This window comes from Sander vitreus, chromosome 2 (genome assembly GCF_031162955.1).
Source record: "Sander vitreus isolate 19-12246 chromosome 2, sanVit1, whole genome shotgun sequence".
Taxonomy (NCBI): Eukaryota; Metazoa; Chordata; class Actinopteri; order Perciformes; family Percidae; genus Sander; species Sander vitreus.
The window spans coordinates 34,044,330-34,068,137 of NC_135856.1; the positions used below are offsets into that span (position 1 = coordinate 34,044,330).

The following is a 23,808-nucleotide window of genomic DNA, read 5'->3' on the forward strand; positions in this document are numbered from 1 at the left end:
TTAATTTAATTTAAATAGTTTTTATCTAACATTGGTGAAATTGCTTTTCCAAATGTCTTCCATATGAATGTCATTTGCAGGAGATTGGGCTGCTCAGAGACACAAAAACAATTCACTTTACATTACCATTATCGTTTAAAAAATGTCCACACAAATAAGGGTTTATAAATGTTGGTTTTCAGTTAGAAAACATAGACTGTGGTTGTGAGTTGTCTAAATGCTTGCTCAGAACAAAGCTGTGTGTGTGAATCTAAGGGGGAACTGGAAATCACCACAAAGCATTAGTCTCAGTGTAAACAGGAAATCAGTTTAGATATATCACAGGAGGTGTTGAAGCTGAATAACAGTACAGATTGTTAATGTGTGTGTGTGAGAGAGAGTTTGTGTGTGTGTGCGTGTGTGTGTGAGATAAGAAGTTTGAGGTGGGGCTGAAAGCGTATAGGGGACAAAAACACAACATTGGCAGCTGAGCTGTAAAGACACAAGTGGGCGAAACTGAGTGTAATTCATGTGTGTGTGTGTGTGTGTGTGTGTGTGTTTTTGTGTGTGTGTGCGCGCTCTCTTGTGTATCCTGATATTCCACAATCCTTCAAGGCGACTTTCCACTTCCAGTCTGTTACAGTACAGCCTCGAGCAGTATTTATCATGGTAGATTCTTTAATGAAACTCCTACATACGTGTTGTCTTCCCATATTGTATCTGGAACCTTTCAGTTGTTCACTGTCTATAAATGGAGTACAGTATTTATCCAATCCACTTTCTCTTTCTGGTTTTTCTTGGTTTCTGTCACAGTGATGGAAGTCTTGAAAGTCCCATGTTAGGGCAGATTTCTCACAGTAAGAGTGTCAGGAAAAGAGAACTGGGGTCTCATTTATAAAACTGTGCGTAGGATCCTTACTATAAGTGTACGTACGCCCAAAAGCCCAAAATGGCGTATTATAGTCCGATTTATAAAACTGTGTGTACGCACACCTGTAAGCAAAGTTCCTTTTATATTTTTATCAGTATATGAATGACACTGGCAGTTGTTAGACCGAATCATGATGACTGGCGGAGAAAAAGCAAAAAACTTCTCAGACGTTCAGGAATTGCTGCAAATTGACTTACAATGTCGGCCTGTTCTTGTACAGTGTAGGGAAACCTGATCTATAACTACAAGTATTAATAATACCTTCCAAAACGGCAGGCATTACGGCACTCAGGGACAGCTTCGATATACCAGACCTATATGATAAGATTTAACAGAACTATATATTATATCCAAACAAGCCTTAGTGATAAAGTTGAAGATTATATATAATATTTATTAAAAAAAACACTTAGCTGTCTGACATTTCCCTCTGGAAACAGCCGGTTGCCTCCAGAGTGGCGAGGACTTGTATTTGGACATCGATGGCACGGTTCCGGCGCGTTGTCCTACTGGACCCAATTCAATACATAGATCCAAGAGCTCAGCTTTAGGGAATCTAAATCGGCATATTAGCCAGTCATCGTCATGGTCCCTGAAGTCTCTTTCTCTCCTCATTCTTCCATTGGGGATTAGTCCTCCTGCAGGGCCAGCAGTGCCATCATGCAGCATTACGCACGGGTTCACCGCAGTATTTATGTTTACAACAATTTGTGATTATTAACACCTTGCCAACACAGCATCAACTAGTGGTATCCCCCACCCCGAAATATGATTTGAAGACGAAAGAAAGTCTAATAGGCAAACACATTTTTCTTCATGCAGGTTTTGTTATGAACAGTATTAAAGTTAGGACCGATAACGAGGACATTAAGTGTAACAATTGAGCGAGAGCTTAACGGCTGTATTTCCAGACTTTGACATTTGATGATATATGCACAGTTTTAAATACAGATATTTAGTTATTTACACTGTGTTCTGCAGTTATGTAATGGTAGGGTATTTGATAGTCCATGCAGTCGGGCCATCTCCTCCTGCATGCGCTCTGTAGCGGACAATGTGACGGCGAGACAGCGCCGATTAAACATTAAGAACACAGACAAACACAAGAACACGGTCCAAATACAGGTCCTCGCCACTCTGTGGGCAACCGGCTGTTTCCAGAGGGAAATGTCAGACAGCTAAGTGTTTTTTTAAAATAAATATTATATATTGTAGATAATTCTGGTGAATTATTATGTTCGCTCTCTGTATGGACGCTACGAGACACCGTACTTTAGGAAGTGCACATGCGCAGTGGGATTCTAGTTCCGTGTGCACACCCCCCCCCCACCAAGTTGTATATGGTTGTAAGATGTCGCCTGGTACTTAGACTGAATAAGTTCCACATGGTTTATGGAAGTTTATAAATAAACACAACTGCTTGGATTCACAAAGTAAGGACTCCTCATATATTTCAACATGGTGTCAGAAGAGGGATAAATTCGTCGCCTGTAAGTTCCATGTAATTTTTTTTTGTCTCGAGCGGAGCGGACAACTAAGCTAACGTCACAACTGGGGGAAATAATGGCGGATGGATTTCGCAGACCAGAACCCCCTCGTTTTTGACGGGAACATCGCCGAGAATTGGCGGATTTTTGAACAGGAATATGATATCTTCATAGAAGCGGCGCACTCAGACAAGCCTGCCAAAACAAAAGCATATATCCTCCTCAATCTCGCAGGAGCGGAGGCCATTGAATGGGAACGTTCATTTGTTTACGCAGCGGAGGTGAGGGCGCCTGGTGAAGATGGAGCCGTCATCGTTCCAGCTGAATCCAGAGAAAACCCAGAGTTGAAACGAAATTTTGTGAAGTATGTAACCTTCAACACAACAAAATCATGGAGAGACACAAGTTCCATTCACGAAATCAAAAGCAAGGTAAGACTATTGAATCCTACATCAGTGACTTGAGGATCAAAGCTAAAAGTTGTCACTTTGGAGACCTGACAGAGGAATTGATTTGTGACAGAATAGTGTGTGGCATCAGGAATGACAATATAAGAAAGGCTTTGCTACGTGACAGTGAATGAACCCTAACGAAAGCCATCACTATCTGCCGCATATATGAAATAACTGAGGAGAGTAACAAGGCTCTAGCCCAGCCCCAAACAGCCACCACTGTTGACGCAATTCAGCCAAACTCAAGTGGGTGGCACCACAGGTCAAGACATAAACCTCAAGTAGGCCAGCGTGAGGCAAAATCCATTACAAACTGCAGTAACTGTGGAGGCAGCCACGCAGCACAGAAAGACAAATGTCCTGCATTCAGGCAGCAATGCCATAACTGTAAAAAATTCAATCATTACAAAAAAATGCTGCAAGTCCATGTCACACAGCCAAAGCTATGAAACAAAGGCTACGTAAAGAGGGGGGACTGCAGAAAATCGGTTCGCCAGTTAGAGCTAAAAGAGCCCGATAACAGTAGCAGTGATAACACTTTCTATGTGGATGGTGTCAAAGTGGACACTATAAATCCCCAAACAGAGGATCAAGATGAAGGATTTGTTACACTGCATGTACACGACCGGCCAGTCGAGATGAAGGTTGATACAGGTGCAAAGTGCAATATAATGTCAAAAGACACTTTCCAATCGCTGGCTAATGGAAAGTGGCCTGTGGAACACAGCAAGAATGCCAACCTAGTGGCTTATGGAGGCAGCAAATTAGAGACTATAGGCATAGTCACACTGCCTTGTTGTTTAGATGGACAGCAACACACATTACCCTTTTTCCTAGTGGACCGAGACGTAGGGCCACAACTGGGATTTAGTGCGTGTGTGCGTTTAGGAATTGTCACAATGAGCCCACATGTTCATCATGTCAGCACCGAGAGCAATGCTGATTTTACCAAACAGATCCAGGTACTATACAAAGACGTGTTTAGTGACGAGCTTGGAGAACTCCCTATTACATACTCCATGACACTGGATCTGGCGGTACAACCAGTAGTTCGTCCAGCACACCGCATCCCGGTGGCAATGCAAGCACGAGTCAAAGCTGAGCTCAACAGCATGCAGAACAAAGGCATCATAACCAACAACAGTTTCTGAACCTACAGACTGGGTTTCTTCCATGGTTGCAGCACACAAAAAGGACAAACAGGAAATCAGGCTGTGCATCAATCCAAAGGACCTCAACACAGCCTTGAAGAGACCTCACTATCCAATGCGCAACGTAGAGGATGTTGCTACCCAGATGTCAGGTGCTACAGTGTTCTCTGTGCTAGATGCAAAAAGCTCATTCTGGCAAATAAAGCTCGACCACAAGTCATCATTGCTGACCACATTCAGCACGCCTTTCGGGCGCTACAGATTCCTCCGCATGCCATTCAGCATAAACTCAGCGAGCGAGGTATTCCAGCGTTCAATGGAACAGCTATTCGCAGGGTATCCGTGTGCCATTATAGTTGATGACATCATCATAGGAGGCCGTGATGTCGCAGAACACAACGGCCAACCTAAAAAAAGTGCTCATCCGGGCACGAGAGATAAACCTCAGGCTAAACCCTCTCAAGTGCAAGTTCCGCTTGGACCAGGTCTGTTATGTGGGTCACATATTCACAAAGGAGGGCCTCAAAGCCGACCCCGCAAAAACTGTGGCGATCACAAACATGCCAGTCCCTCAGGATGTAACAGCCATGCAGCGATTCCTTGGCATGGTGAACTACCTTGGGAAGTTCATCCCAAATCCCAGTGATATTGCTGCACCTCTGAGACAGCTCACACACAAGGACACTGCGTGGTGTTGGTTTCCACAGCGTCAGCAGGCGTTCGACCGTCTCAAGTCATGCTTATCCAGCTCACCGATTCTATCCTATTACGACGTACGAAAACCAGTCACACTGACCTGTGATGCGTCATGTTACGGACTTGGTGCTGCATGTCTGCAGGATGGGAGACCAGTTGCCTACGCGTCTCGCACGCTCACAGACGTAGAAACCCGATATGCTCAAATCGAAAAGGAGCTGTTGGCAGTGGTGTTTGCATGCACCAAATTCAGGGATTACGTGTATGGGAAGCCTACGGTCATTGAAACAGACCACCAACCCCTCGTCACAATCCTGAAGAAGCCCATCCACACTGTTCCTGCCCGACTGCAAAGGATGTTACTGCAGTTAAAGGCCTATGACATCACACTAGTCTACAAGAAGGGTAGGCACATGTACCTAGCAGATACCCTATCATGAGCTCCAAACAAAACTATCTCACAAAGTCAAGCTGCAGATGACATGTTTGAGGTGATGTCTGTTAGTTTCATCTCCACTAACAGGCTAGAGGAGCTCCGGACCCACACAGCACAGGATCAGGTGCTACAGACTCTCAGCACAGTCATCCACCGAGGATGGCCTGGCAAAGAACGCAGCGTCCACCCTTCCATTCGTCCGTTCTTCCCTTACAGAGACGAGTTGGTAGTGGAGGATGGGATAGTTATCAAGGGCCACAGAACAGTAATTCCCCACTCTCTATACAGGGAATACGTCAACATCATCCACAGAGGTCACCCAGGCATAGAGTCAACCAGGCGCAGAGCCAGGAGCACAGTTTTTTGGCCGACGATGAACAACGACATTACAGAGGAGCTGCTGTCGTGCTCCGTCTGCAATAGCACAAGACCACATCAGCAGAAGGAACCTCTACAACCACATCCAGTTCCAGTCTTGCCATGGTCCACAGTGGCTACTGATATGTTTGAGTGGCACGGACAACAATACCAGGTGCTGGTAGACTCATACTCGGGATGGTATGAAATTGACCTCCTCCGTGACGCAACCTCAGTAGCTGTGTTCACAAAGCTGAAAAGACACTTCTCTGTTCACGGCACGCCTCACACCCTCATCACAGACAATGCGAGGCAGTACACCAGCCAACGTTTCAAAGACTTTGCCAAGCAGTGGGACTTTAGCCACGTTACCAGCAGTCCGGAGTATCCACAGTCGAACGGATTGGCAGAAAGGGCGGTCCGCAGTGCCAAACAACTGATGGAGAAATCTCACAGAGATGGGACTGACGTCTTCCTAAATCTGCTTAACATCAGAAATATTTCCCGTGACCAAGCATTGGGCTCACCTGCAGAATGTCTGATGTCACGACAGATACGCTCAGCTCTTCCTGTCAGCAACAGACTGTTAGAGCCAGCCCCGAAAAACACAAAGAAGGTCACTGCCCTACTCCAGAATAAAAGACTCGCCCAAAAGCAGTACTACGACGCATCAAGCCGCCCACTACAGCCGCTCGCAGAGGGACAAGTCATCAGGATGCAGACCACCAAGGGACACGACCGTCTGGGCACTGTGAAAGGAAGGTGCAAGGAACCACGCTCCTACATCATCGAGTCCGATGGAGGGACCTACAGGAGAAATCGCCGTCACATCCTTCCCGTCGCTGAGCCACCACCACGACAGGTCGACCCTGCAGACCTCAATCGTCAATATGCCGACCCAGCTACACCAGGCAGCCTCCCTCCCACGCCACAGACACCTCGTGTGACTCCGGTAAGACCTCAGCGATCCACCAGTGAGCAACAGAGGCCTGCAGCTCACTCTCCTACAAAGGTAGCACAAGGTACCTCTCTGTATGTGACACGCTCAGGTCGCATTTGCAGGCCAAATCCAAAATATGAACAATGAACATTGACTATAATAATAAGCTATAAAAAAAAAAAAAGAAAAAAAAAAAAAAAAAAAGCCTGAATTCGCACTGGACTCTAAGGGACTTTGTTTGTATGTTCACCTATGCATGTTGGAATGTCTTGCAAAATGGGAGTATAATTTGTTTGATTACTGTTCGAGTATATTTGAAGATGGTTGTTTGAAACTGCTATTAATTTTCCTTCTCTACAACGACGTTACCAGTTTAAAATAACAGCCATGCTATTATTTGCTTGTTAATGCCTAGCCTTTCATTTTGTTCTCTATAGAAAGCACAAACTAAAGAAAGGGGATGTAGATAATTCTGGTGAATTATTATGTTCGCTCTCTGTATGGACGCTACGAGACACCATACTTAAGGAAGTGCACATGTGCAGTGGGATTCTAGTTCCGTGTGCACAGCCCCCCCGCCAAGTTGTATATGGTTGTAAGATGTCGCCTGGTACTTTGACAGAATAAGTTCCACATGGTTTATGGAAGTTTATAAATAAACACAACTGCTTGGATTCACAAAGTAAGGACTCCTCATATATTTCAACATATATAATCTTCAACTTTATCACTAAGGCTTGTTTAGATATAATATATAGTTCTGTGAAATCTTATTATATACATCTGGTATATCGAAGCTGTCCCCGAGTGCCGTAATGCCTGCCGTTTTGGACGTATTTTTAATACATGTAGTTATAGATCAGGTTTCCCTACACTGTGCAAGAACAGGCCGACATTGTAAGTCAATTTGCAGCAATTCCTGAACGTCTGAGAAGTTTTTTTCTTTTTCTTTTATAGTAAGGATCCTACACACAGTTTTATAAATGAGACCCCTGGACATTTGATCAAAATATACAGAAAGAAACATGGATATAGCATCTTCAGTAAAACCACTTTGTGGTGCTCTTAAAGGGATACTGTGAGTTTTTGGCAGTTTTAAGGAAACACGGATTGCCTCACTAGCATCAGAAACCTGAAGATGGTAATGTTAATTGATCATATGGCAATATATCTTAACAACTCGTGACTATTAAACAGCTCACACTCATGCTCTCCAGAGATTGAACCCTTTCCAGTTTGGACAAGTGTAACTTCCAAGATATTTTACAAAGTTCCATGAAATATGCTGATCACATTTATACTTTGTGTGGAGAAAACATTTTTTAATCAACTACCAATGTTTGTTTGGAGGACTGCTTCGGCTGACTAACCAAGAGTTGGACTGCTTTCAAAAATAAGGCAAGTTTGCAAGTCTATTTCGTCGTAGACTCAATGATTATAGAGGTCATCTCCACCAATGACAGTACAAATGATGGTACCCCCCCCTTCATGGGGGTTGTGCATTATAGTGCACAGTTCACACCTGTGTAATGATACACCAGTGTGTAAGTACTGCAAGTGTGTCAACCAACAAACACATCTGGTTCACTGAACATTCTCCTAATAACCGCCCTTAATGACTCAGAAATGTCCCTTCAATGAGAATATATTAGTCAACTTAAGAATTGAAAGTTACATTTAGAGTAATATGTATGTCTGTCTGCCTGTCTGCCCGTCTGTCTGTCTGCCTGCCTGCCTGTTCATCCATTCATCCGTCCGTCTGTCTGCCCAAACACTAGTCAAAGAATAGGAGCAGGGGGACATGGGGGACAGGTTCCTGCTGTCCTCCGTTGGGCGGGATCTCCTGTATTAATTTAATGTTGTTCATGTTTTTAATGCTCCTCTGTTATTGGCCACAACCAATATGATGCTCCAACCATTCAACAACCAGAATACAAGATTGACATGGCGTTGGTCCAATGATCATTTCCAAATTTCATCAATTCTGAGTGTGAGGGAGCGGCAGTAAACTCTTTTTCTTTAGTTTTTTACAGTCTATGGCAGTAACGGTAGCATATTCAAATAAGTTATAACGTGCAAATTGTGAACTAGCCTACTTTTAAACACCTTACTAAAATTAAATTTTATTTAATCCTTTTCAACAAGGGCAACATCCATGCAGTTTCTATCTGCAAATGCAATGTCCATTGATCTACAGAAGGACAAAATATGATCTTTGTCCTCTCATGTTATCTTAATACCTTTTTGCTCCTATTCTTTGACTAGTGTTTGTCTTTGATTATCTCATCAACCCACTAGCTGGCCCAGTGGAGTGTGGGCTGGGTCTGACCCACGGCCCTTTGCTGCATTACCTGCTCCTCTCTCTCCCCTTTCCTGTTTTCCATCTATCCTGACAATTAAAGGCCAAAAATAAATAACAAAGGTTAAATTATCTGGATCAGCTGTGTGAGAATCCATGGCAGGTTCCTGGCTACTGTTTTTTTGTTGCCAGTTATATGATTTTTGGGTCGGCACCTGTTACACTCTAAAGAGTTGAGCACGCCAGTTTTTTTGTCTGAGTAATATGCATCCCATAAACCAAGAGGCATGGTAAAGAGCTGCACACTCTTGGTCCTCAGGAAGATAACCACAATAAGAATCCCGTTGGCTCAAATATGAGGAAGTTTTATAATATTACAATTGCTTACGTGGCTGTGATTTACCAAATAGGTATTTACGTACACAGATATGTATACCTAAATCAAAGTGAGAAAAGCATGCATGTCACAAATGTACTAACAAATGTTACTTAACAAAGTTAGTGAGAGGAAAACTGAAACTTAAGCAAATCTGTGCATCTTGATGGTAATTGTCTTATAACCCTTGATCCTGATCATCTTTTCTGAATATATTATAATCTAAATAATATTGTAGGTCCAAGTAAACATAAGCTTCCAAAGGTTTTGTGTTGTGTGCATGTGCACACATGCTGCTATAGTCCCCTGTGATTGGTGGAGATGAATCTGGCCGGTCCAAAGCTCGCTGCTGTCTGTTACTTTTCTGTTTGGAGCCTTCTCAAAGTCTCTCTGGCCTTTAGCAGCTTCCGAAAAATATGAATGTGATGTGTGCTGTTCGGATAATAGATAACATTTTAACTATGGCTCCATTTAGATAAGATATCTAAAGCTCAAGAACACATATGTGTTTTTAGTCAATGATAGGGACATTTTGTATGAAATCTGAACTTGTGCTGAGCGTTTTAGCTTAAACTTCTCATCTTTGGATTTTTGCAGAGAAAGTGTTTGTCTGGGTTGAGGCGAGCAGGAGAAGTTTGCCTGTTTCCCTCCACTCAGACGCCAGTACCTGGTCATTGGCTTTCACACTGGCTTTGTTCTCTGACAGGATCCCTGAGACTGATAGATTATTGTGTAGCTGCTTCGTCAGAGCATCCTGTCACACTTAGAGGCTAAGGGACCATCTAGATTGTTCAACTAAATACTGTATGTCTCATCATACATGAGCACTTACAATGAAAGAGTTCCACATAGCTGCTATGATTATCTTATCTAGTGTGTAAATGTGACCAGATATTTGTTTGGTTTAAATCTCTATTTTTAGTGTCACACTAAAACAACTATCTTTTATCACCTGTTGGGTTCTTCCATTCCTCAGCAGATTAATGATTCTAATATTAAAGTCATAGATTTGGATCCCGATGGGCCACATCACTCATTAGTGGGACATTGTCTTTAACTTGTCAGTGTATACTGGCTCTTTGACTATAGGATGTATCCACATGCTGGATAGGTTTCTGCATACTGTTCCAGACTTTTGAAATTCAGACACTGTGTGACAGTGTCTGAATTTCAGACATGGTTCTCCACAGTCAGTCTCTTAGAAAAATAATCTCATCATTCTGTCAGTGCAGTTTGTACTCTTTGATTTACTCAGCGTTGATTCTTTTCTACATTATTTGTGAGAACTAATATGAGCTTTACGCCTTCAGAATCAGGAGCGTTTTGAAAAGGTGAGGTCATCCTGAATGCTCCTATAGGTCAGGGTTAAGGAAAGGGAAAGTGGTCAATGAAGTGTCCTCGTATGAATAGAGGTAGAAGGATGTGTGTGTGTGCTCACATGCTCTTTCTTTCTCTATTGCTTGAGTACATCTTCGTATCGAAGGATCTTATAAAGAACCCAGTAGAAGATGTTGAAGAAGAGGAAGGCCAGAGGGAAGCCGGCCCTTGACACAGTGTCAATCTTTTTGGCTCTGTCGATGAATAATTTCCTCATCTCTTCAATGCTTTTCCCCCCTCCACCTGCTGCTGCTCTAGGTGCATTCTGGGTGTTTAGTACAGTAACAGCATTGTTGGCACTGGCCTTCGTGTCCTTGTTCTTGCTTGGAGTGGAGGTCAGTCTGCTCTCGTGTACTTCCCCTTCCTGTTGGAGAGACAAGGAAGAGGAGGGCGGCTCACAGGTCAGATAAAACTTATTATTCTCTTCACAGACTGTCACTGAACAAGGCTTACATTGATAAACGTCTTTGTTTATATATATACAAGTATATATATATATATATATATATATATATATGGCATTGGATTGGTTACTGCAGAACAGATTTATTCACACCTGATGTCTTTAGGAATTTAAAAACTAACCATTCTAAGTTCACATATTTGCCTTAGAATGTATGCTCTGTATTTTGTTGCCTGACAATGAGTACTGTACAGAAGTGTTCTCAGTCTGGAGTGGAGCATCAGTAAAAGCTCTGCCAGTGACTCCCAACCTACAGGAAGTTTGAATAATCATCACACACACACACACACACACACACACACACACACACACACACACACACACACACACACACACACACACACTGTCTCCCTCTCTCTCTCTCTCTCTCTCTCTCTCTCTCTCTCTCTTTATCTTTCTCTGTGATGTTAGTTATCCTGCTGTGGTTGTTGGTGCAGATGTTAGTTACTCTGCTGTGGTTGTTGGTGCAGATGTTAATTACCCTGCTGAGGTTGTTGGTGCAGATGTTAGTTACTCTGCTGTGGTTGTTGGTGCAGATGTTAGTTACCCTGCTGTGGTTGTTGGTGCAGCTGTTAGTTACAATGCTGTGGTTGTCGGTGCAGATGTTAGTTACCCTGCTGTGGTTGTTGGTGCAGATGTTAGTTACCCTGCTGTGGTTGTTGGTGCATATGTTAGTTACCCTGCTGTGGTTGTTGGTGCAGATATTAGTTACCCTGCTGTGGTTGTTGGTGCAGATGTTGTTCAGAGATCCATTAGGAGGCTCTGCTGGTTTGAGGCTGTTGTCAACATTAACACGATGAAGGGAATCAGCAAGCTCCTGTGGATCGACTGCAGCTCCACTGCTCTACAGTCGACAGCATGCACACCAGCATCAACACACACAAACCAAAAGGACAAAAAACATATAGCATCCAACAACAGGGCTGGGACAGCCAGTCATTCAGTCAACCAATGTGTACAAATAATAATAAAACTGATTTATGACTTATGTGTTGCTCTGTTGCATCCCCATCTCTTCCATTTGACTTTTCTTCATTAAGGTTATCTTGAATAAGCATTATTTGGCTTGTTTACATCAGAAGATGTAAGATGTTTACATCCCTTTTCTTGGGTGTATTGTGTTTTTGATTTTATCTCATTCTCTACGCATCCACATCCATCTAATCAATTTAAACTGCAGCTCTACTTCTCACTACTTTTTACTTTTGACCAGTGGGCAACAACACACAGCAACACATCCTACACAATATACACAGATACAGATATCTGTATTTGTATCTGGAAATATACACTAACAATACAGATAACTTGTGGTTGACAGCTGGTAAATCCCACAGGATGATTCAGACCAGACTGAAGCTCTTTTGCATGAGCTCTTTACTCATTACTAGAGTTGTTTCAACCCATTTTTTTGATAATTTCTTCAACATTAATTCAGTCATATACTGACCTGTTTTTATAAATTGTAATCAGATCAGTACAGGTCTTACATCAATCAATAATTCCATTAGTATCTGTGAAGGTGATATTTTACCTGTAACTAGTTTCACAACCATTTAATACCAGTTTTTGGGTAGATAATTATACTGCACACTGAGAGAAAATATATATGTATTAGGGCTGTCAAAATGAATGCGATAATACAGAGTTAATGCAAATTCCTTTTAATACCACTAATTATTTTGACGCGCTATTGAGGCACGTGCCTTCTGTGTTTTGGGACTCGGGCCGCTCCGTAGTTTGGGAAATCAGGAAGTTATGCAGCAGTAACACTGTGGATGGCTAGCAGAAAGTGTTCTTCCAGGTGAACACCAAACCTGCCCTCTGCCATCTGGCTCAACTTAAAACATGAAAATTATCCCTTTTAATTGAAGTTACCTAGCAGAGTTTCAGGAACAGGACCACGCCTCAATCAATTCCCTTCCTGCATTTCTATAAATACAGTCGAACCCACTCCTGTTCCGCTCTTGATTCTTCATTGCATTCTGCATCACATCAAGAGCAAACAAACACCTCTACGAATGCTTCAAGTAAGGAGAGTTACTAAACATTTGGTAACAACACCACCTACTACTACTCACCTCATCTCCAGCATGGGCACCATCTCACTGTCTCCCTTGGACGGCGATCTTTTTGTACGGAACCAGGACGTACAAAATGAAGAAGTCCTTAGTTTACAGTCATCGCAAGCAGCTTTAGCTACAGAAGATGAACATCTGCCATGCCGAAACCCCGCTTTCCACCATCCAAAGTTTATCCAGGAAGCGAGTAGACTATACCCTTCGCGTTCCACTTCCGGGATAGCTCCAGTGCTGCAGGAAATTCTGCCGGATGCATGTATTTTCTGTTTCCTTCCACTGGAATTGTAAATTTGGTGGAATCATGAGGACTATTGTTGACTGCTCCTCAGATCTCTACAGGGTAAATTGAGACAGTTAGCTAGACTAGATGCTGTCCCCCCCATTGCCATCTACCAACAACCGCAGCATTCAGCTCTAGCTGAGGCACCCAGCACCGGGATACTGCCGCCCCCTGCAGCACACTACCAACAACTGCAGCATTTAGCTCTAGCTGGGGCACCCAGCACCGCGATGCTGGTGCCCACCGCCCCGTTGCACACTACCAACAACTGCACCATTTAGTTCTAGCTGGGGCACCCAGCACCAAGATGCCGGCCGGCCCTACTGCCTACACCCAGTAACAGCAGCAGTTTGCTTCTGCCTGGGCCCCTTGGATCAGTTGGAGCTCATGGCAACGGGATGCCAACAGCTAACTTTCCTTCACACCCTTCACAACAACAAGCCCCCTTTCTAATATACTCCGGTCTTCCTTCTCAACCCGTTCAAGCCCAGCGGCCAACTAGTAACTTCCCCCTGACCATTGCTAACCCTCCCTTTCGTCCTCCCAAGGCACTAATTCCTAGTCCTTCTCCAGTCCCAGCCAATGTATGTGCTTACAATTCCCCAGCCGCCAGAAAGAAATGGATGACTGCATGATAATCATTCTCAATCTGGCCCTCTGTTTTGGAGGTAATGGTTTTTACCAATACCATATCCACTTCAGCTCCGAAGCTGCAGCCCGCCTCCAGAAATTCAACGAAAATACAATCTGGAGCACTCTCAATAACGAGTTCTACTGCCGCATCTTTGCTGACCACACAGCCTTATCATGCTCCCTGTGTTGCTCCGTCCCACCCAGCCTCTTCTTGCTTCATTCCTGCCCATGCTAAGCCACAGCAAGCTCACACAAGAGCTTCAGCATTTCCTCTCTTATCAACAGCTCCTCTAGCACCCTTACCTCCAAAGCAAGCATCATCAACCCCATCCGTTATCTTCCCAGTGCCAAAAAGCATCAACAAAAGAGGCAGACCCATTTTGTCCCAAGGAGCTCGAGCATTTGCAATAACTTGCACCATGTCTCAGTGTCACTTCCTCTATGTCTGCTTTTTCTGTGGCGGTGGACTGCAACCATGATTTAGGTGCCACCCTAATCCGAGGAAAACTGCTGGGCGAAAAAAGTAGTAGCAGATCAGAAATGTATTTTGGCCCCAAACTGTTTAGTGCTTTATAAACCAGCAGGATTATTTTGAAATCAATTCTTTGAGGCACAGGAAGCCAGGGTAAAGACTTCAGAACTGGAGTGATGTGATCCACTTTCTTGGTCTTAGTGAGGACTCGAGAAGCAGCGTTCTGAATCAGCTGCAGCTGTCTGATTGATTTTTTAGGGAGACCTGTAAAGACACCGTTACAGTAGTCGAGTCTAGTGAAGATAAAAGCATGGACAAGTTTTTCCAAATCCTGCTGAGACATACTGAGAAATATTCTTGAGGTGATAATAGGCTGACTTTGTAATTGTTTTAATGTGGCTGTTAAAATTCAGGTCTGAGTCCATGACTACACCAAGATTTCTGGCTTTGTCTGTTGTTCTTAACATTGTTGATTGAAGCTGAGCGCTCACTTTTAGTAGTTACTCTTTTGCTCCAAAAACAACCACCTCAGTTTTTTCTTCATTTAATTTTAGAAAGTTCTGGCACATCCAGTCGTTAATTTGTTCAATGCACCTAATCAGTTTGTTGTGGGACAGCTGTCCTTGGGGTGCTTGTGTCTGTTTCTCTCTCCCCTTTTCCCTCTCTATCTGTTTTGCTGGAGCAGCGGAATGTAGGTCAAGGGGCGTGGCCGGGTGATCTACCTACCTGCACTGCTGCTGGCAATTCTTCAATCTCATCTGCCCAGCTGTTGCTGATTCTCCTAATCACGGCTGCAGTATTTAGCCTGGCTGGAACCTGTGTTCGGCGCCAGATCGTTACGATTACCAAAGTGGTAACTTGGCTATCAGTTGTTGTACTATGTTGTAACTCCTGTACGTTTTTTTTGCCTTTCTTTTTGTTCCTTGTGCTCCGCGCTGATCTGTTTCTCCTCTCTTGATTCAGACCGACACTACTACACCTGTTTGCCATTTGCCACTGTTCTACCAGCTCCTCGCCTCTCTGCCTTCGTTGCCTTTTTTGTGAACATTCATTAAAAGGCACTTAAATCTTCCTCTCTGTGTCCGTGTCGTGATCCTCTGTGTTCTGGGTCTTAGCCACAGCCTTAACAGAACGATCTGGCCAGTGAGACAGAGAACCTCTTAGTCCAACGTGTATTCCGTCCCCATGGAATACCTGTGGACATCATTTCTGATAGAGGCCCACAGTTTATCTCTCGGGTGTGGAAAGTGTTCTGTGCTGCTCTAGGTGCGTCTGTTAGTCTGTCATCAGGTTTTCATCCTCAATCCAACGGACAGACGGAGAGAGCGAATCAAGATTTAGAAGCGTCTCTTCGTTGTGTGGCTGCTCAGCATCCGACTTCATGGGCCAAACATCTCCCCTGCCACTGGCCTCTCTCCTTTCGAGGTAGCCCTGGGTTACCAGCCCCCCCCTGTTTCCTGCTCAAGAGAGGGAGTTGGCGGTTCCTTCGGTCCAGGAGAACCTTCGCCGTTGCCGTAACGTTTGGAGTGATGCCCGGGAGGCCTTGCTGCGGACCTCCGAACGGAATAAGATGGTGGCAGACAGGCACAGGACCCCTGCACCCCTGTTTCAGCTTGGGCAAAAGGTATGGCTCTCTTCCAAAAATGTTCCTCTCCGGACAGAGTCCCATAAATTGTTGCCTCGATTTTTTTCTGCTGTAAGTTTTTTGCCTTTCTTTTTGTTCCTCGTGCTCCGCACTGATCTGTTTCTCCTCTCTTGATTCAGACCGCCACTACTACACCTGTTTGCCGTTGTTCTACCAGCTCCTCGCCTCTCTGCCGTGCGACCCTCAGCTGGGATCCCTGTGAACGTTTTGGACACACTACACTCTGCTTTGCCCGCTGCTATCCTGTCCCCACCACCAGCGCTGCAAGCTGTCCCTGCCTTCGTTGCCTTTTTTGTGAACATTCATTAAAAGACACTTAAAACTTCCTCTCTGTGTCCGTGTCATGATCCTCTGTGTTCTGGGTCTTAGCCACAGCCTTAACACAGTTGTTGTATTGGACTATAGTCCCCTGGCGGTTATGTAAATTTGTGTGTTGTCCGCATAACTATGGTAACTTATTTTGTTGTTTTCCATAATCTGAGCCAGTGGAAATAAAATATCTTGGTCATTTTATAATGATGACAGAGACATATACAGACAGTGCTGTAAACTGTATGCTCAGGCCAACATATTGCTTCACAAGTTTAGTATGTGTTCTGCAACTGTAAAATGTAACTTATTTAGAGCTTTCTGTACTCTGATGTATACAGCTCATCTCTGGTGGAGCTACAGGAAAAGTAGTCTGCGCAGACTCACTGTGGCATGCATATAATGATGCAATGAGGCTGCTGCTTCGAGTCCCCAGACGTCATAGTGCCAGCCAGTTGTTTGTAAATGCTGGTGTTTCTACATGAGAGGCACTATTGAGGCAATTAATGTATACATTTGTGTCTTTTGGATGAGTCAGAAAACAGCATTATAGAGGCTCTAACAAGTCCTAGGAAGAACTGCGTTCGATTCTCATCTAAACTCAAGAAACACTGGCATGACAACGTGCACACAAATCCTTAAATTGACAGATGTATTTTGTATGTACTGTATGTATATTTATATATTTTTATATATTTCTTTTATATATATTTTTGATATGGACCTACTTGTGAGTCTGAAATAAAGATTAATATGGATCGAAGCTGCTACTTCGGCCTCCTGTAACGGCATCCCAGAACACCTAAATCATTGAACGTATATTGTTGATGGTGTGGTCCTTGCTAGTGAGTACATAAGTAAGTACACAACAGATAAAAAATGTGACATGACTTAGCAATAAGGGTGTCACGATTTCGATTGAAAATTGAAATCGACCGAAATGAAACCATAAAAAATGGAATCGTCGATACTGCCACGCCCCCATGTCACGTCCGGTCGGCTTGACAAGCAGAAAATAACACACGTGTTGAAGTGCTGCGAAGAAATGCAGGAGACCCATCGACAGAACTTGAACCCCCTCCTCTTTCACTGAAAGAGTGTGGAAGTATTTTGGATTTTCAGTGAGTTATGTTGACAATGTTCACGTTGTTGACAAAAAAGCCGCAGTTTGCAAGCTCTGCTATGTGCGTGTACCATATTCTGTGTTTACCATTGCACATTAGCCTAGCAGCTAGCGGAGTTTCCTTCTGTTTATAGCTTAATCCCAACAAAACCGCAAGGTTGAATTTCAGCCTGCATGAACATGTTGTAGCCTAAACAGCGCAGCTTATATTGGTTATATTAGAGAGAGCAACAAGTTAGCGGACTACCGAGTCGCCCTCTCTGTCTGCTCAGCTGCTAAGACCGCTGTGCTGGCTCGATGGTGTTTTAAGCCCCCAACCAAGCCTTCAAGGCAGCGCTGGAACCATCGTCTTAAAGGCACCTAACCAAGCCCCCAGGAAGAGCGCCATGTCTTAAAGCCACTATGAGTTTAGCAGATAACGGTGGTACTGCACCCCATGGCCCAGAAAGACTTTTCACATAGACTTCGCATGGCGAAAGAAACTTCTATATTTCAGCGGGATTTTTTTTAGGGTTTACATCAACTTACCAGCCCGAACACTTAAAGGGTCCTTGTTTAAAACGTCACGTTTTTAACATTGTTAACATTCACCGAATCCAGAGTTATTAAACTAGGTCGCTAGGCAACGCTGCCTGGAAGACGACATTGGGGGCTTAAAACACCAAACACCGCTGGGCGTCTGCCCTCAGTCGGCAAACTTTTTTTTTCTTTTTAATTTAATGACAAATTGTCAAGTTTCCAATTGACTGAAGATATGAAGTTATTGTTACATTATGTTGTTAAGAAATGTTTTAAATTTGACAATGTAGCGTGGTACATTGCGAACAAAGGTCAGATATTATATTGCATAAAAGTCTAGTCTAAAAATGGCATAGCAACCTGTGCTTTAAAAAAAAAAGAAGTAAAAATCGAGAATTAAATCGAACCGTGACCTTAGAATCGAAAATGTAATCGAATCGTGGATTTGGAGAATCGTGACACCCCTACTTAGCAATATATCTTGAGTTAACGGTGTGATTAATCGCAATTAAAATATTTAATCGATTGACAGCCCTAATATATATATATATATATATATATATATTTCAATTTAATTCTACAAGCTTAAAACTTGTTTTAACTAAGTTCTCCTTCTGAGCCAGACTACGACAAACTAACATTTTTGTTGTTGACGGAATGTGGAGCCGCAGATGTCTGAATCACTGACACTGACTGTCACAGAAATAATACAACCAACTAATTATAAAAGCCAATTATAAAAGCACGGAGATGAAGTTACAGCCATGCTGTGTCATGCACTAACACAATGAGTGACACACACATGAAAAGTCACATGCACTGACACTTTCTATCTACTGTTGCACATCAGGAATCTAAAGTGGAGCAGCATGCCACCACAAGGTGGCAGCCTCAAACCAGAGGTGCGAGAACAGCAGACTCAGTCAAGTCCAAAGGTGTTTGTGTACATGTGAACACTGTGTGCACATACAGATGGTGTTGGAAGATGTGTGTGTACCTTGCTCTTGGTCTTGTGTTGCCTTCTGAATCGCAGCAGCTCTTTATGTTGCCTCGACACAAAGTTGACAGCGGCGTACTCCAGCAGTGCTGAGAAGACGAAGAGAAGACACACTGCCATCCAGATGTCTATGGCCTTCACATAAGAGACCTGTGAACACACAGACACACACACGTCAACTACCAGAGGCCTGTGTATAGATGTTTTTGACCACTAGTAAACTTAGGATTTAGTCACGTTAGAGATGGCCATTAGTTCTCTTAATCAGTCAGTCAGTCCAATTTTGACTATTTTTTTTATGTGTGAAATAGGGCTGGGCGATATGGAGAAAATCAAATATCACGATATTTTTGACCAAATACCTCGATATCGATACCGCAACAATATTGTAGTGTTGACTATTGGTGCTTTCACAAAATATTTACACAATGAGATTTTTGATAAATAATCAAATCATCAGTAATGTGGATATAATGACTAAGTGGGTAAAGGCAAATAATAGAAAAGTCTGAGAACAGTCTGGTAAGACATCATTTTACTGTAATGCAGCCTTTAAAACCAGGAAAAGACAACACTTATGCCATATTACGATATTACGATATCCAAAATCTAAGACGATATCTAGTCTCATATCATGATATCGATATAATATCGATATATTGCCCAGCCCTAGTGTGAAATAACTACATCTTCAAGATAGTCAGTCTGTTACTTCCCTTGCATCTCAAACCCTACCAACAGAGTGGGATCCAATATGTTAACAACTGCACTGACAACTAAAGTCTTGATCTGACTTACTTTCTATCTCACAGCAATAAAATTCAAATATTTTTATACCAACGTTCATTTCAATTCTTCGAATGTATGTCCCGTTATTTTCTATCCAATTTATATTTGCACACACACATACACACAACCAAACAAACACACACACACACACACACACACACACACACACACACACACACACACACACACACGGTGCCACTGATGTTTGTGGTGTCAAAGTGATACAAGCTCATTTCTTTATGAAATAATGACTTATTCAGACGTGTGTTACATACTGGAGTGCAAAGTTCTGTACTGCAGCACTGAAAACATGAGAAACCTCCTATCTCTAAACAGACAGACACACACACACACACACACACACACACCCTGAGCCATGTTGTTGAGCTGGATGTGTACAGTGTGAGTGAGAGATGGTGTGCTGATAAGGGTTATGTAACAAAGTGCTCCATTTCTTCTCTCATGCATACAAAAGAGCAGAACAGACTGAGGGACTCCTCCTCTCGTGGTCACTGACACAGACATATCAACACATACCTGTACACCAATAAAAAGGAGACACACACACACACACACACACACACACACACACACACACACACACACACACACACACACACACACATGTATGATGTATGAAAGAGAACAGAGCTGTTTTAGGTTTGGAGCTGGACTATGTGGCGCCCCCTCCACATGTGCCGGCCTTTCAGGCTGCCTCAGGGCTGTTCGCTTTGTGTTCTCTTTTCTTTCAGTATGCAGCACCCTCTTACTCCATGTTCACCGGCACTTACTTACTCACTTGATCACACTTGTTTAATAATATTCTGTAAGAAATTATCTTCACCCCAACCACTTATGTGTTCTATCTCTTTTTGTCTGAACTCTGAGCCTTACTGGTTTTGTCATGGAGCGGAGACAGCAGACTAGTGTGGATCTCGTGAGCCCGAGACTGGAGCGTATCCCTGAATACGCTGGGGGAGGAAGCAGTTCGCCAGACTATCACAGGTTCAACAAATACTCACATCCACACATGCATGTGTTGGGGCACCTTAGAGATACAGATCAATGATGAAATAGACAAAGACAGACCTTTGGCAGCGAAGTCCTGGAGCCTGAGCTCTGCGTTGTCATGGTGAGGACCGTGGTGATGCCCAGAGCCACTCTGGCCGGGGCAGCATCCATGTTGATCCAGAAGGAGACCCAGGACAGGATGACGATGAGCAGAGACGGAATGTACATCTGGATCAGGTAGTAGCCCATCTGCCGCTCCAGGTGGAAGCGCACCTCAATACAAGTAAATTTACCTGCAACACAGCAGAGACACACTCACATGTTATAATGATATGATAATTAACACAGCAGACATGCTCACATGTCATAATGACATGATAATCACAGCAGAGACGCTCACATGTTATAATGACATGATAATCACAGCAGAGTTGTGATTATCTGTGCTGTTCCACTTTAGATTCCTAAACAGTTGATAGAAAGTGTCAGTGCATGTGACTTTTCGTGTGTGTCACTCATTGTGTTAGTGCATGACACAGCATGGCTGTAACTTCACAACTTGTAACGCTCACATGTTATAGTGACATGATAATTAAGACAGCAGAGACAAGCTCACATGTTATAGTGACATGATAATTAACACAGCAGAGACAAGCTCACATGTTATAATGACATGATAATTAACACGGCAGAGACATGCTCACATGTCATAATTATATAATAATTAAGACAGCAGAGACACGCTCACATGTTATAATGACATGATAATCACAGCAGAGACAAGCTCACATGTTATAACGACATGATAATCACCTGCGTGCCACCACCCCACTTCTTGAACTTTGGTTTAAGACATTCACTTTGTGCCCGTCTTTAGAAAACACTGAGACAGGGGCATGGCTACAAAAAGTGGACTTGCAGCCTGCTCATTAAGCAGCCACAGATCTCTAAATCTGGATACTGCCTGTCCTTTTCTGACCTGAATCATTCACACAATGACAGAGACACCACATCCTGTTAGTCTGCTCTGTACACTCACATCTATTCATACGTGTGTGTGTGTGTGTGTGTGTGTGTGTGTGTGTGTGTGTGTGTGTGTGTGTGTGTGTGTGTGTGTGTGTGTGTGTGTGTGTGTGTGTTACCTGTGTTGTAGTGCTTGGTGCAGTATCTGAGGTCTGATTCATCTTTGAGGATGAACTGTGGGAGCGTGAGGCCTTCGGCCACTTGGACTGGCCCATTTTCCTGCCACTCAAAGATCAGGTCATTCATGGTGTAACCAACTGAAACAAGCAAAGCACAATTGAATAATCAACAATTAATAAAACGTGATGCAACATAAATATAAAGGTACATATGGTGCAAAATGCGAGAGCTTGTAGACTTGATGTGAGCACTTGTAGAACAAGTCTGAACTTGACTGACAATATATATTTACATAAATACAATGACAGCTGCAAACTTGTAATGCAACATTTACTCATATTCATTTTTTTTTACTTGAGTCCATTTTCCATCACAATCACAACTCAGTGATTACAGCCTCTGGAATCGGTCACTGCAGCTTCCCATCATGTGATCTCCTCTCGCATCACAAAGTGGCCAATCTGAGTGCCTTTTGCACGCTTTTTGTGATGTGATTTGGTGCAAAACAAATTTAACACGTGATGTTGACCAACCCAAGGTTTTAAGCTGATTTTCAACTCTGTCACAAAAAAAAGAATTAAGAGGATGTTGAAAACAAAATCAGCTTTATTTTCCTGCAGACTTAGGCCGTCATGTTCACACCATCTGCATAAGGAAAAGTCAGCAGCCAGCAGTGGAACAAGTATTATGATTGAGGGAGAATTTGAGGTGGAACGTGCACACAGAACCGCCAAGCAGACCCAGGCAGGAGGCCGACCCAGGACCAGCAGACCCAGGCAGGAGGCCGACCCAGGACCAGCAGACCCAGACAGGAGGCCGACCCAGGACCAGCAGACCCAGACAGGAGGCCGACCCAGGACCAGCAGACCCAGACAGGAGGCCGACCCAGGACCAGCAGACCCAGGCAGGAGGCAGACCCAGGACCATTCTAGCGAGGTTCGTGAGATCATGGGTAAGGTGACCTGGTGTTGCGGGCGGCGAGAAGCAAGGGCAAGCTGACTTGGCGGAGCAATAACATAATGCTTTTCCTGGATTACTCCAAAACCACACAGATGAAGCGTGAGTTAGGGTTGGGGGTTAACTAACCCTAACCCTTACGAGTTCAAGGAGTGTATGAAAAAGCTTAAAGGTGCTCTAAGCGATGTCACGCGTTTTTTAGGCTACAACATTTTTTGTCACATACAGCAAACAACTCCTCACTATCCACTAGCTGACTGTCCCCTGAACACACCGTAAAAAAAAATGCGGTCTCTGTTTTTTTCTTCTTCACTGTTTAACTCCCATGACATAGGAGAACTGTTTTAGACAACAGAAATGCTTGAGTTGCATTGCTGTGTGTGTGATATTAATACATATCTGTGAGATATAATTTCTGTTTTGTTTTTTCATTTGTCTTTATAACCTTTTTACATTCAAGTGACATCACTGCAGCACAAATATTCTAATAGCCCAGTTTGTCCTGAAAAAAATTGTGTTTATAGACGTTTGAGACTCTGAGAAACCTGACTCAATTAAAATACCAATATAATAATATTATATATCTTAGAAGGTTGAATTTAATTTATTCAGGGCAAGACAAAAAATGTTGAATCGGGAGACAAAGAAGGAAAATGACTCGCTATATAAATAAATCAGCTTCCACTATTTTTGTTGCTAGATCCAAAGCTGTTTTTACAGCAATTGTAGCTATCAACAAGATTTTTTAAGATTTTTACACTGATCTCTATAAGTCATAATCTACCTCTGCTGATGAGGAAATGTGTTCCAGAGAGAAGACGGCCAATTACTTCATGTCCTACAGTCCTGTGATAAGGTCTAGGAATTTTGGACTGGCATACATGATAACATATGTCAGATTGAAG

General features: G+C 43.3%; 1 protein-coding gene and 1 long non-coding RNA gene across 4 annotated transcripts in view; one reads left to right on the forward strand and one right to left on the reverse strand.

Moving 5' to 3' along the window:
• Positions 1 to 10,557: 10,557 nt before the first annotated feature.
• The window catches only part of glra3 (glycine receptor, alpha 3), a 55,063-nt gene continuing 41,812 nt past the window's right edge, over positions 10,558 to 23,808 (reverse strand). The window contains exons 5-9 of one of the 3 annotated variants that reach the window (XM_078270256.1): positions 21,946 to 22,083; positions 20,882 to 21,096; positions 19,004 to 19,153; positions 11,657 to 11,788; positions 10,558 to 10,845 (exon numbers count right to left, since the gene is read on the reverse strand). In XM_078270256.1, coding sequence (XP_078126382.1) covers positions 10,558 to 10,845; positions 11,657 to 11,788; positions 19,004 to 19,153; positions 20,882 to 21,096; positions 21,946 to 22,083 — 923 coding nt within the window. Of the gene's footprint in view, positions 10,876 to 11,656; positions 11,789 to 19,003; positions 19,154 to 20,881; positions 21,097 to 21,945; positions 22,084 to 23,808 lie in introns of all 3 variants that reach the window. The other 2 variants (XM_078270262.1, XM_078270248.1) reach the window with 2 other exon arrangements.
• On the forward strand, positions 15,411 to 16,381 carry LOC144528281 (uncharacterized). Its single transcript, XR_013502880.1, has 2 exons — positions 15,411 to 16,034; positions 16,175 to 16,381. It is a non-coding gene; the product is annotated as an uncharacterized LOC144528281 (long non-coding RNA).